Here is a 14,894-nt window from a genome sequence, read left to right on the forward strand (position 1 = left end):
TCAAAGATAGTCTTCATTACCCATAATCCCCCACGCAGCTGGAACCATTCTGCATTTCCCAGAGCAGTTCCAGCTGTGTGGGGGAGGGGGATTATGGCTAATGAAGACAGCCATTGTTTGGCTTGCATGTTAGATCTCATGGCGATGGGTGGCGATCACTTGCCCCACCTCCATAAGCTCCAGAGGACACTACGAGGTGTTGCTCTTCATAAAAATGGTGTAGGAGTGGGCTTTTTAGGAGTGTTCCATAAAAAGACAAGTTAAAATTTTTCTCCATGGATGGAGCTGGCCTTGAGGTGAAGGTTCAGCATAAAAACACAGTTCAACCCACCCATTTGTCTCTCACCTTTTCAAAACAATGCCCTATATCATTTCTCTGGGCATAACACCCTGCTTTTCCTCAGATTAGTGGCAGGAATCTTATGCATAAAACAGGAACTGTGAAAGGCAACACTTCCTTGCTCTTGCACCATTGTCCCAACACGTTAATACTCTAGCTTCTGTAATAAGATATGAACTTTTACTCAGTGCTGTGCCACCAGATGAGCTGGAGATGAAGGAACAATCATAGAAGTCTGGTCAAGAACAAAATAGAAACCCAAAGCAGCTACAATCAATACAAACTTGACCGAAACACTTAATTTTTTTCCTCCCAATTCAAAACACAAAGGCATTTGCAAACAAGCAGAAAAAAATGACTTGCTATATTGCACATACTTTATTATTGATTAAGCCAAGGGCACATAGGGTATGTAGCAAGAATCCAGACCTGAATGAAATACACACTGCCTGACCTGACCCAAAACAGAAGTGTTTTAGTACACAACTTATCCAAGCCAAATGCAGACATGTTTCGGTCAGGATGACTCACTGGCTAGTAAGCCAAATGTAGCTGGGCAGACCAACATTCCAAACACAATGTAATAAATGAAAAGCAGTTTTCTTTGCACTTTGGATGGAAATCAAGTACAATTTTTTGTTACTTAGTACCATAGTTTACAAACAGAAAAAATAAACTATAGTATAACTGATTATCCAAAATTTTTTCGGAGCAGAACTGACTGGGGACTTGGGGCTCCCAGTGGTGGTGGTGGCAGCGGACCATAGGCTCCTGGCAGCGACGGGAATCTCAAGCTCCTGGGCAGGAGTGGGACCCTTGGGCTCCCAGCATGAGCAAATCTCGGTAGGGAGGTGTCAGTGATTGGTGGTGGCCAGCAGTTTTTTTGTGATAATTAAACATTATTTTAATGCTTAAAAAGCCTTAACGTTGTTTGCTGTTGAAACACTGGACAAGTGATTTTCTGTTGCTACTGTGCTGTTTTTTTAAAAAAATGACCAGTTCTCCAGAAAAAGATTTATCCGAAATGGGCCCGGTCCCGACCATTTCGGATCATCGGAGTTGTACTGTACATTAGCGTGAATGACCCATTTGCTACAAGAAAAGCAGGCACGATCAAGAGGTTAATGGCTAAGCATGAATCAATGAGATGACATGACCCACCCATTAATGCTAGAAACCATCAGTTCACAAGATAGAGAAAGAAAACAATCACTTTGCTCAAGACCATAGGAAAATAGATAAGGATCACTTGCCAAATGATTGAATTAACAACCTATTTTGCCTGACTTGCATCTTCCATCATTCATTAATTAACTGTACTCCAGTATTCCTCTATCTTTTCACCAAATAACTTGTTAGTCAATCTCAGTCTTGAAAAGTTTCAATGAGCCCCGTAAGAAACATTTAACAGGCTTCGATACAAGGCACATAATATGAAAGGGATGGATGTCTGTCAAGTGCAAACAACTGCTTTAATTCAATTTGGTCTTAATAATCAGCACTGATATGTGGGCCCAAACAGCCTGCTCCTGTATCCATGTAACCACAGCATCTTGAGTTTCAAATTTCCATACTCCTACTTGTCGACAAACCGCCACTGAATTCCACTCCGCTCAGGCCTGATTTCAGCACTGAGTCTAAGCAATTTTTCTTTGGCTTGACTTCGCGAACGAATATTTATGGAGGGGTATGTCCACGTCTGCTGCAGGCTTGTTGGTGGCTGACAAGTCCGATGCGGGACAGGCAGGCATGGTTGCAGCGGTTGCAAGGGAAAATTGGTTGGTTGGAGTTGGGTGTTGGGTTTTTCCTCCTTTGTCTTTTGTCAGTGAGGTGGGCTCTGCAGTCTTCTTCAAAGGAGGTTGCTGCCCGCCGAACTGTGAGATGCCAAGATGCACGGTTGGAGGAGAGATCAGCCCACTGGCGCTGGTCAATGTGGCAGGCACCAAGAAATACAGCATGGAAAAAGGCCCTTAGGTCCAACTCATCCATGCTGATTAATTATCTGATCTCATCCTATTTGCCTATATCCCTTGAATCCTTTCTAACGAATGCATGTCAAATGTTTTTTTAAAATATTACAAGTGCCTCTATCATTTCTGGTGCTTCATTCCATCTGCACCATTCTGTGAAAAAGTTGTCCTTCAATTCCATTTCAATTCTTCTCCCCTGCAATGCAAACCCATGCCTTCTAGTTTTAGACTCTCCTACTCTGGGAGAAAAGAAAACTGATTATTCACCTGATCTATTCCCCTCATTATTTTATATACCTCCATCAAGGTCACTCATTAATCTCGTCTATCCCAGAGAAAAGAGCCCTAGCCTACCTAGCCTCTTGTAATTTAAGACTTCTAGTCCCAACAATACACGAAGCTTTTTTTCTCACCCTTTCCAGTTTAATGGCATCTTTCCTAATAGCAAGGCAACCAGAACTGCTCACTGTATTCCAACACCTTATACTGTTGAAAGATGACATGCTGTGCTTGATGCCCTGACCAATGAAGGCAAGTTTGCCAAACTTTTTCACTGCTCTGTCTACCTGTGTCGCCACTTTCAAGGAAATACATAACCATCCACCCCCTCCCAAGTCTACTTTGCATTGTGGAAATTTAATAGTCAACTATGAAGAGGTGAACAAGAAAATTAGAACAATGTGTGAAGTTATAAATTGTGATTTGAAAATTTTGCAAAATTTTCTCAAATAAATTTACATCAATTAGATTATAAGACAACAATTAGAGTTTCTTCTTGGGTTAGAATATTATCTCTACAATTAACAATGTTATCATCTGACAAATCCAAATACAAGTATAGCAACAATGTAATTAGGTTTTCACAAACTTAAAGCTTCATCTTACTGATTAAATCCTTTATCAATTGTCACAATAAACTCCAAGGGCTGAATTTTAACAGTATTGCACAAAATGCATACAATCTGGCTATGTTGCTAAATTCACAATTTGAATGCCAGGATTTCCAAGGTGGTTAAGTCCATGAATGAATGTTCACTGTCCTTAATACTATTAAAAAAAATTAAAAGTATTTCAAGTACTCAAATGTATAGTCATATTTTACCACCGTTTTATTAATCTGCTTAATTTACTAGCTTCAGATGCACGAAAACACATCTTAATCTTATCACCTGCATAAATAGATTCACAATATCTATTCATTTGAATTAGTAGAATTTTAAAGGACCAATTTACACAAACTAAAAATGTTACTTTTTGTTCAATTCCTCATATAGAAAAAAAATCAGAATGTTAATTGAGATTCTCTAACTTTATTTTTAATCATCGATTTTAAATAATTACCACCTTTATAAGAAGTTTCTCCATCATGTTTAAATTATTTTAATTTATGCACTTGCTTTTCTTTTCACCCAGCACTCAAAAATCTGCTTTCTAGAATTCTAACAGAACATTCATCTTGCGCTGCAATCCTCCCGCTAGCACTGAAAGTGAGAAAACACACTAAATAATCTACTGTGTGCTTCATATTCTGAAAGTAAGTTCTCTGGTTGAGTTTGGGAGTTGATGGAAAACAGTTGCTATCAAAATAAACCAAATCTCTTGAATTTGCTCCCACTGTTGAGATGGCATAAATCTTCAAAGCATATTCTTGCTTGTAAACTGTTATGATGAGAATGTTGAGGGAATTGACATTTTTCAGACAATTCCCTTTGCTTAATCGATTCAACAAAAGTAAACTGCAAAATAATTCTTTTTTTTTAAAAAACAAAAAAACTTTCTAAACTATTCTTATTCTAATTTGTAATTCCACCATCAATAAATAATAATTGCTGTAAATAAATAAGCAATAAATAATATTGCTGTCTAAAGACACTAATCCCAGCACGCCCATCAATTTAACCACAACCCAGCTCTTCCAAAAATCTCAATGTTGCACATCCATCATTCAACACTTTCAAATCCATCCAGTGACCAAGCATCAAACTAGCATTACCAAAAACAATGAACTCAATAACCAACTTTACTACAAACTTAAATGCAATTTTTTTCATGTGTAAAAGTAAGAGAACTGCCTACAAAATTTTTGCTCCAAGCTACAAAATTGTGGACTGGAATCCAATATGCTCAAAAATTTTATTCGATGACAGTGCAGAACTGAAAGTTCTTTCGTATATGTTAAATCTACTTAATCTAACAAATCAAACTAATATTTTATAAAACCATGGCCCATTAGAAGAAATCCCACTTGTACCACCTGCTCAATCAACAATAAATGCAAAATGCATAGCTATCGTCTCTTGTGCTTTGAGAGTTCTCTGTGTACAATTGTTCCGTCCCACCCCCCCCCCCCCCCCCATGGTATTCAAATATTAGCTGTATTTCAAAAATAGCTTAAGGCTGCAAGTCCTCTGGGACAATCCACATTCATGAAAGTTACTGCAGAAATGTGTGATCGCCAATTAAAAAAGGTAAACACACCCTACACCAAGTCATCTATCATAATGACAATTCAAACAAAAACTATTGATACAAATGAAATAAAAACCATTGAAAAACAATAAAAACAAATAAAATAATAAAACAAAAACAATAAAAACAAATGAAATAAAAACCATTGATGAAATGTCAGAATAAAGCACAATTAAATAGTGTAAACACTCAGGTCAGACAGAATGAACATGATGATGACAACACTTGCAAACTGATCAATATCAAACCCAAATTCAGCAACTTAGTTGGCTTGTATTGTGCAGTTTGGGTAACCAAGCTCCAGTCCTTGCTTTGGATATAATATGCAGTTTAATTGGAGTATCACCACTCTAATTTTAATTTAAGATCAAGTCTACTTGGTGCAAAAGTGTATTAACCAACATAACGTGGCCTCTACATTGGAGAGACTAGGCACAAATTGGGATATCGCTTCGCTGAGCACCTTCGCTCTACCCGCAACAATAACAGAGACCTCCAGTAGCTAACCATTTCAATTCTAGTCACACTTCCATACTCATGTGTCTATCCATGACCTTGTGTACTATCCCACTCAGACTACCTGCAAATTGGAGGAACGCCTGATTTTCCATCTGGACACTCTCCTGCCAGAGGCATTAACATCGACTTTCTGGTTTCTTCTAACCTGCTCTCCTCTTTCTCCCTCCCCCCAACCCCCCCCCGCTCCCTTCCAGTTATCCTCTCTTCCTTCCTCCTCCACTCATCCCTTGTCCATTTGATCACTGCTGTCCCCTCCCTCCCTTCTTTACCTCCTGCCTTTGCTTCCCCTTCCCTTTTGTTTGGATGCCTGCCAACTTTTTTCTCTTGGAATAATCACAAAGATGTGTGCAATTAATTAGCAAGGCAAATATTTCCCCTCACCTGCTTGATGAAGAAGTCCCCATGGATGAGAGAAACAACACCAAAGTTTGTAAACTTAAAAATATATTCCATTAGCCACATCATGTGACAAACTACCTGTTGGATGAACAAAAACAAATAGTTCAGCACGATAAAATGAAAGCATTGAGGTCAATTTCTGGAAGTACTCAGTAATTAAGGTTACATTAGAAGTTCCCAGAAGAAGCTACTTGGAAAGCATAAGCTAATTAGGAGTCCTTTGAGGATGAAAACAACAGTATATTTACTCGTTCCACAGAACTGCATCTAATGTCTTTCCTATTTAAAAATCACATGACATTCCAAAGGATAGCTCAAGAGGCTTTCCTCCTTAGCACCTCCAGAAAAATTGTTCTGCTACCACAGACTTCGTTTCATTTATTTAAGGTGGTTTATACGAATGTTGCCATTTTGACGCTGCTGCAAAAACAATGAATTTCATGACTGGTTCACAACAATAAATTCTGAATTTCCTACTTTGTCATCCACTTTTCTCATCTTCCTTTCTTTTTCAGGTTCAGCCTTTTTTAAAATACAGCAAAACCTCTGGTATTTTGCAACTGCAGGGAATGGTAGATAAGCAAGTTTTCTGGTTGCTTGAGACTGCATGTTGTGTGAATGGAGAACTAACAGCAAGGTATGTCAATTTTCAATCTGCATATTTTTTACCCATTTATTTTCAGCAATTTTTTGCTGGCTGCTTGAATTCTGGATAACAGGGATTTTACTGTATAAACTCAACATTTACTGTATAAACTCAACCTTTGCAACTTCTGAAAACTGGGGTTGATCTCTAATATAGGGCTGACCTCATTGGTAGTGCAAAAATATAAACTGTTTACATGTTTACGCTGTGTAGTTTATTGTTGCACTAACATTTTGTGGTAATTCTGCCACACCTGCAAGAAAAAGCAACATCATGGTTGTATTATATGTGAACCTGTTGAATATCTCGCATTTTTTGGTTTATAAAGAAGCACTCACATACCTAGAAAAATAGTTACCTAAACCCTTTTCATTTCTCAGTAAGCACAATTTTAGTGCTTTACTTACAGGAAGAAAATTAATCTAAAAGTACCAGTCTAGAAATTGGAAGATTTCCCAGTCATTTGAAGAGGAAGATGATTGAGGAAACCAAGCTGTTTTGAAATAAATTGCAGAGGAATTTGCCTATATAAAATAGAAGCAAAACAGCCAAATGGGCGAACAAATTGATGAGTAGTTCAATTATATTCACCAAATGACTCTTAACAGTCACATTAGACTGAGTTGACTACTCTTGGTATATTGCTGGACAGGGTTTACAACAGGTGGAGAAAGAAAATGCAAGGGAATAACTAACAATTGCTTAATTATGGATATGGATGTCATAGATATGCACCAGAAATTAAACCCCCCCCCCACCAAAGATGCCAAAAAGCATCAAATCACAATTTGTAATGAATAATTAATCATCTGAGGGTAGTGTCTCCAATAAACACCTTCATCCTCAAATAATACCAGAGTTCAAAAAAAAAATACAACTGATGCATTTGCAAACATTTTAACTAGAACGGCTGAATGGGTGATCCATAACATTCCATCTCCAAGGTCTTCTTAGAACATTTACCAGTATTCAGGTAATCTGACATCAAGAGGCAAAAAACTGCAGAAGTTTCGCCTCATCCAATGATCCAACTGATGACCACTGGAGATTATAGGATGATAAGATTCTCCAATCTCAACTCCAGCTCCTTCAATATTGTCCATGAGGTTTTCAGGTTATCTGTGTAACTGTGCAAGTTTTGTCTGGTTTGCTTCTACAAACCCAAAGAATTATGGGTTGGTGAATGGAGGAATGTGGGGGAAGTTAATGGAAATGTGAGAATAGAATGAGATTAGTGTAAAGTTAATAGTTATTGTGAACTCAGTGAGCCAAAGGGTCTGTTTTCGTGCTGTACACTATGGCTCAATCCAATTTGAGTGCAGTTTAACAATGGCATATATCTGATGAAGTGTCAAAAATTGCTACTGTTGTCCTTTAAAATGCATGGCAAATTCAATTCACCCAATCACCATCTATTCTCTACACTTAATGCACCTCCCAAATTGCCCATATAATAGCTGTATCAGTCAAGGATAGTTATGTCTTTAGAGTACACCCCCTAGGCTTCAAAAGCTGGCTCTGTACTTTTCTAAACAAGTAGACAATATTCTTTCACCCAAATGACTTGTACCTTGTGATTAAAAAAAGATTGTGTTGTCAGATGCTGATGCACTCACACAGAATACCTAGTCTGCCACATGTACAAATAGCTTATCGTTCATTTACGAACTAAGGGTGATATCTCACTTTAATTACTGCAGCAGATTAGACAAGTTGCAAGTTTGAACATCATTGAGAGGGGATCAGAGTCCTTCTTGTTGGAAAAGGCCAGTACTGTGCACTTGTGGCAATTTTCACTAACAAATTTCATTCATGGTCATTTGTGCCAGACACTTGATGAACTGTTGGCTGAAATGTGAAACATGAGAATAATCAGATCACATGGTGAGCTTTCAGATTAGTTTTAGAGTAAATTATAATGCATCGATAAAAAAAAAAACACCAGATTGATTTTATAGATTTGTATTCAATGGCATTCAACTACAATTAATAGGATTATAAACTGTGTAGGAAAGGCAGTGAAAATGCATGTATTCTCTTATAAATACAAAATATTTTTGCTTTCGATTATGTTAATTGACTATGAAGACTACTGAAAGATTGAGTAAAGCTACAGTTTAGAATTCAAGGTAAATAGGAAATATTTAAAGAGGAAATTTTAAAAATCTACAGGATCATAAGAGCAGCAGAGAGGATCAATGGTGTCTTGCCCCCTCCCCCCCCACCCCCACATTGGTGGGAACCACCAGGATGAGAAACAGCTTCTTCCCATGGGCAGTGAGATTGATGAATGACTGATGAACTGCTCATACAAACCCTCCAAGAATCTATTATTTAACTTTAGTTACTTTTATAAATGTACTTCATACAAATTGCTTGTAAATGTGTGCTAGGTCTTTTTATGTGTTTGCATAATTTTACAGCGAGAACCAAAGAACACAGTTTCATCCAGCTGTACTTGACAAATGCATGATTAAAAATAAACTTGAACTTATTAATATTGTATGATTTTTAAATATGGAGGTCATCTATGTGGAACATTTTGTCCGATGCCCACAGAAATTTGCGTGGACCACCCATCTTGAAGAGGAATCTCCGAGTTCACCAGTAAAGCAACTTAATAGAACAAGAAAGGTATTGAGAAGTCTAGCATGAATCTTTCACCTGATACCCTGCTGAGCTTTAAAATACTTGGAATCCAGTGAGTTATTGTTTGGGACTTTGGGACAAAATTAAAAAGCAATGTAAAGCTCAAAAAAAAAACGCAATTAAGTAACAAGGTGAAGTCTTGGTGGAAAATTCACGGGGGGGGGGGGTCATCATAGCATGAATCAAGCAGAAGTCATTTAAAGAGGCAGAGAGACAGATTTCAAAATGACACAGGGTTTCTAGATGGGCTTCCCCTTTTTAAGGAAAGTATATTTTTAGAATCAATCAGGACATAAATCAGACCGACTGACCGTATGCCAAAGTGTGAAGCAGCAAGAGGCCATGATCACTTTCTTCATAACTGGAAGAGCCTTGACAGACAGAGAACGCTGAAGAAACTAATCACATTTGGAAAAAGACTGCTTGTGTTTGTTCCAGAAAGAATGTAAATGATTTCAAAATGTAGCATGCTCTTCAAAATAACAAGTCAACTCTGTCCATGGACAGGTCTTTTCCATTTTAGTATAGAAAATGCAATAAATGTTTTCTGGATCCCTTCAAATACTACATACAACACCACAGTTAGTGTCGTTCATTTTGCAGAGTATGTGTGCTGCAAGTTCATTTCCAACCTACCAAAATATTACCGACACCCTAAAAATGTGTCAAATTCAAACTTACAACAAAGAAAATATGGTCTTAACATCCTACCGTTCCTTTGTCTTGTAGGCACATCATGAGGGTGCAGACATCACCTGTTGCCTGATGATTTACCAAGACCACTGTTTCATCTTCAGTAAGAGCTTTTACATCATCTCCCCATTCGACCACTAGGAGAGAAGATTTGTAGTAAAAAAAATCCAGAGGAAAAAAAAGTCCATTTTACCTAGATAAGTAATTTGGTGTTCCTACTTTTCTTTACCCACCTTTGTCATTTATTCTTCAAATATTTGAGGGAAAAGAAGTCATGTCTCAGTTCAGTTTACATGTCCCACTTGGATTTGCATCAAAATAAAATCACAAAAAGCAACATACCAAAAAATCCAGAGATCTTTCTTCGAAGTAATATAAGAAGTAAAGAACTTGGACTCGATTTGGATGGAGCACAAAAAAAAATTATTATGATAGCCTTAGCTGTAGCAAAAAAAGTATTATGTCACCCTGGAAATTAGAAGATAGCCTGAGAATACAGCAATGGTACATAGAAATGAATAAATGTATTCCATTGGAAAAAATAACATATAATTTAAGAAATAACATCACAGTATTCAAACAAATTTGGGAACTGTACATGGAACACAACAGAGAAGTCCTACCACGGGCCTCCACCGCCTAAAATGACAGAAGGAGAAGAAGACGAAATGAACTGACCCAGTATGTAAAAGTAGAAGACACAAATTTCTTGTTTATTTTCATTGTGTGATGACATTGTTTAATGGGTTTAATGTATCATATAGGTTGAACGTTGAGTGGGTGGGGAGGGGGGGGTGAAGGAGGGAGGGAAGGGAGGGGGGAAAAGGGGAGAAAATGACAGTGTATATTCAAGAGGGAAATGTTTGTGTGCATTTTGGTCAGTATGGTTCATAGTGTGAAAATTTTTTTAAAAAATTTTAAATTTCCATAACAAAGAAACTACATTCTGCCATTGCAGAGGCCTACCTCTAAGTAACATTTACCGAGGCACAAGAGATGACAACAGGCTACCCAGCTTAGTAAAGAATACTTGTGTAAGGAATTAAAATACAATACCTTTAAAAATTTAATGCAATGAAGAGCACACAGAGGAGAATGTTACAAGCTTGCCTCCCATTCCTTTGTATCACTGAGACAATAAATGCAAAGTAAATATTGAAGACCAAATTGGATACCCACTTTCAAATTAGAGTCTCTGCTGAACTAGGTTTTCATGTGGTAAGCACCTTACCAACCTCAGAATGTTGTTCCTGGCACGTGTTGTAGTGCGTAGGGAGAGAGGAAAGTAGGAGGAGAAAATTGGCCTGAAGGCCAAGATCATTCTCTGCAGCACAAAGTTCTTTGTTCTGTCTTTCTGTTGGATCAAACTATTTTGTAGACATTTCAGAACTAAATGTACTAATTTGCCAGCTCATGGCTTCAACCCAATTGATTTGGGAACAATGTAGTAAAAACTATGTTGGAGAAACTCAACAGGTCAAACCTTCCTTTAAAGATCAAAGATAAAAATACATAAGTGACATTTCAGGCTTAAGCCCTTCATCAAGGCAAGCCTGAAAACGCTGGTTATGCGTTTTCTTTGCTCTATAAAGTACACCGTTTGACCAGCATTGTGTTTTTATTTCAACCGTGGTGTCTGCAGACTTTCATGTTTTACTTTGGGCACAATGCAGTTAATTCTTCATTGTGATTCCAAGAAGAAGCTACATTTGCAGTTACCATTATCCCACACAGAATGTTTATTGCTCTGCCACTCAAATTGACTACATTTAAGTTTCCTGGGCATGTAGGTCCATATTTCTCTCTCAATTAATATTAACAAGCTGATGATTTGGACAGTAATCATATTGCTGTATGTGACCCTATTTCTCTGCATTTCCACAACTATATTTCATGTACGCCACTGACAGAGAAGCACTTTTGGGATGACAAGTTCGTTAAAGAAATACAACTTGTTTTTTCCTATTGATCGAAAAATAAATAGATGGAAGGGGGTATTCTAATTGCCACCAGTGAATAAAGGGAATAGTGAGATGGGGAGGGGAAACAATTAATTACTGTATAAATACTTGCACTTCCATTATCAAAACCAAAGTCAACCAATTTCTGTAACGACTCAATTATCTAGTTTGTTGATCGACGAGATGAAAGAAAAAAAGTTCCAGGTGTCTAAACAAATCATTACAATGTATTTGATTATTTCAAAGTTACAATCCCTTGAACCCACAAGCTGGTGGAGAGTGAACCAAGTCATTTCTAATTTGTTTGACTTATTCTTTGAGGATGAGACATCCTCAAGCAAGTAGAGATAAACGAGAATGCAGATGCTGGAACGTGGAGCAAAAAACAAAGTGCAGAAGGAATCTGCATCTGCAAAGGGAATGGAATTGTTGAGGTCTTGAAATGAGACTCTGCCTCAGGAGTGAATGGAGAGAGAACATAGCCAGTATAAAAAGCATGGTGAAAATAGGTGAGATAGGGCCAGTAGATTAAAAATTGAACTGAGTGGTGAAGGATAATGAGCAAATGGAGACAGAATCCTTCACAGTCCACTTATCACCTACTGGTCACCGTCTCATTTCTCCACCTCCCCTCTTCATTATGATCATCTCTCTGCACACTCAGTACTGATTTATGGTCTCAACCAGAAATATCAACAGTTCCTTCTCTTCCTCCCCTCACCCTCAGTGCACCCATCCCCACCCAACATTTTTTTTTAAAAATTAAAATCCTAAAACAAGTTCATATTTTAATTTGGCCTCGTTCAGAAGAGGATTATTTCCCATGCACGGTCTCAGTAAATATCACCATTGTTAAGGAACAGTCATTTAAAACTTCACTTTATTTTCTATGCCATATAAACCGACGGCAAAAGCAGCCTTTAGCTGAAGGCTATAACATTTTCCTTCTCAATCCAAATCAAAACTAACGATGTAGAAAAGGTGAAGCAACAGATCAATGATAATTAAACTGCATTATACTGATTTCTATGTTACAGAACACATTCTCCAAACTTTACTGCACATCAGGCTTCCACAGTTGAAGAACATATTTTAATCATAATATTTGTGAGAAGGAAGCCACCATCATAAAACAGAATACACCTCAAGAAGATTTGTCCAAAATTTATCAGGACCAATCTTTCATCACTTCAAAACAAGTTAAAAGAATTGATGACGTTGTAAAGTGTTACCATCCATGAGCTAGACACTGAAACACTACTATTTTTTACTTAACCTCTCCTTCCTGATATTTCCTACCCCCTCCCCACCACCTCACAATGGAAAAATCATTAGAAATGTAGGTTACAGCATCAATAGCTGTTTACGACGAGTCAACATCAGCTCTTCTTTTGTTTTTTTTTTAAAAGTACTTTATTCATATTTTTAAGCCACAACAATAGAACATTCAGTTCTAAAAATTGTTTCAAAAAATCATACATGTGTTATTCATCATTCCACCCCACCAACTGACCCTCCCAGCCCTAACAAAAAAGGAAAATACAGATTATGTAATTTTCTCTAATGGTTTACAGCTACAAAGTTCTGCATGCCATCTTTCCATACCTGACTTCCACGATATTGCTTTACATTTCCTGGAAACTGCTAAAGCAATTAACACAAATTCAATTTGCTAAGTATTTAACAGTTAAATTTTAAATTCATTTTATTTCTCCTCCCAATTATCATTTTCAGACACCAAGATTAAACTAACAGGCCTGCAAATGGACCTGACATCATTTCCCAGTCCTCCATTACAACTCTTGCATTAAAGAGAAGTGGAAAATTATGGATAGCTTTTCCATAATTTCAATCTGCATATGTTCCACAGTGCCAGGTTTTAGAATGCACTCAAGGAACTATCACTCTCTATCTCTACTGATGAGTAGAGTTTAAGAATACCATACATCAGGTTTCCTACACTTGCTGCCCCTTTCAGATGGTTACTCGTTAACCTGAACTCTGTTTCCATTTAATCCAGGTCTTCCAAAATGTTGACACCAGGAATCTGAAGTTAAAAGTCCCGATATGATCTTTTTAATAGAATGGAGTACAACTTGATTCCATGGCTCAAGTATTCCTTTATACTTCCCTGAAGACAATCAACAGGTTATACTCTGCTGGCCTTCTTAGTACACAAAAAAGGTTCAGTGAATTACAAGAGAAGGAAAGCAAATATTGGAATTATTTTGGTTGCTGTATTATAAATACACAACAAAAATTACTCAGTGACAAGCAGAATGTGAGAGTCCAATTCATGAAAATATCAAGCCCCGTAAGTTAAATAGAAGTACTGATTGGCAGAGGTCGTAAATTACAAAACAATGCAAGGAATTACAAAACAATACAAAACAATGCATTATTGAAATGCTACTTTTTTTCTTGCACGAACTGAAATAGTGAATATTTATCTATCAATATTTTTATCACTTTCCATACTGATATACTAATGTAATTGGTGTATCTTATCTACCTATTTAGCTGCAGCAAATAAGAATTTCAGTGGATTTGTACATTGTGCTTATGCATACAACAATAAACTCATCACCATTAAGATCAATTGAACAGTGTCCTAAAAAGATATTGCAAGGTGTGAGACGTCATGGACCAAACAAAAAAAACTGCTACTATGGACTTGGCCCAAAACACAAACTGTTCCCTTCTCTTAACCCCAGGAAACAAAAGATTATGAAATGTGTAGAAAATGGAACTTCTAGTCTTGTTCCAATCTGAAAAATATTGTGATTAGATATAGGAAATAAACTTAACAGAAGGCTTTGTTTACCATGAGTTTACAGACAACAAGTTTGATGATGAAGCCAGCAGCAAAATGAAAACACTCCTTACTAACTTCAGTGAAGTTAATGGTCAGATACTTAACAGTGTGGATGAACAGGGGGACTTTGGGCTCCAAATCCATACATCTCTCAAGGTTGCCGAGCAGTTTGAAAGGATAGTAAGGAAGGCCAAGGGATGCTGGGCTTCATTGGTCAGACAATTGAGCTCAAGAGTCAGGAGGTCATGTTGTAAATCTACAAATCTCTGGTGAAACCACACTTATTGTAGGCATGAAGAGGGTGCAGAGGAGATGAACCAGGATGTTGCCTAGATTGGAAAACAAGTCTTATGAGGCAAGGTTAGCAGAGCAAGAACCTTAAGAGGTGGCGTAGTAAGGTCAACAAGATTCTGAGAGGGCATAGAGAAGGTGA

The 14,894-nt window shown here is 37.4% G+C and overlaps 1 protein-coding gene across 4 annotated transcripts in view; it reads right to left on the bottom strand.

The window, feature by feature from the left end:
• Window positions 1-14,894, bottom strand: part of lpgat1 (lysophosphatidylglycerol acyltransferase 1) — a 101,181-nt gene that overhangs the window by 72,219 nt on the left and 14,068 nt on the right. For all 4 annotated transcript variants that reach the window (XR_011355727.1, XM_069931350.1, XM_069931351.1 and 1 more), the window contains 2 exons: window positions 9,704-9,822; window positions 5,680-5,775 (listed from right to left, as the gene is read on the bottom strand). Coding sequence is in view for 3 of the 4 variants with exons in the window: in XM_069931350.1 (XP_069787451.1) it covers window positions 5,680-5,775; window positions 9,704-9,822 (215 nt within the window). In the remaining variant the exon portion in view is untranslated. The remainder of the gene's footprint in view (window positions 1-5,679; window positions 5,776-9,703; window positions 9,823-14,894) is intronic.

Source organism: Narcine bancroftii, chromosome 4 (genome assembly GCF_036971445.1).
Source record: "Narcine bancroftii isolate sNarBan1 chromosome 4, sNarBan1.hap1, whole genome shotgun sequence".
In the NCBI taxonomy this organism is placed as follows: domain Eukaryota; kingdom Metazoa; phylum Chordata; class Chondrichthyes; order Torpediniformes; family Narcinidae; genus Narcine; species Narcine bancroftii.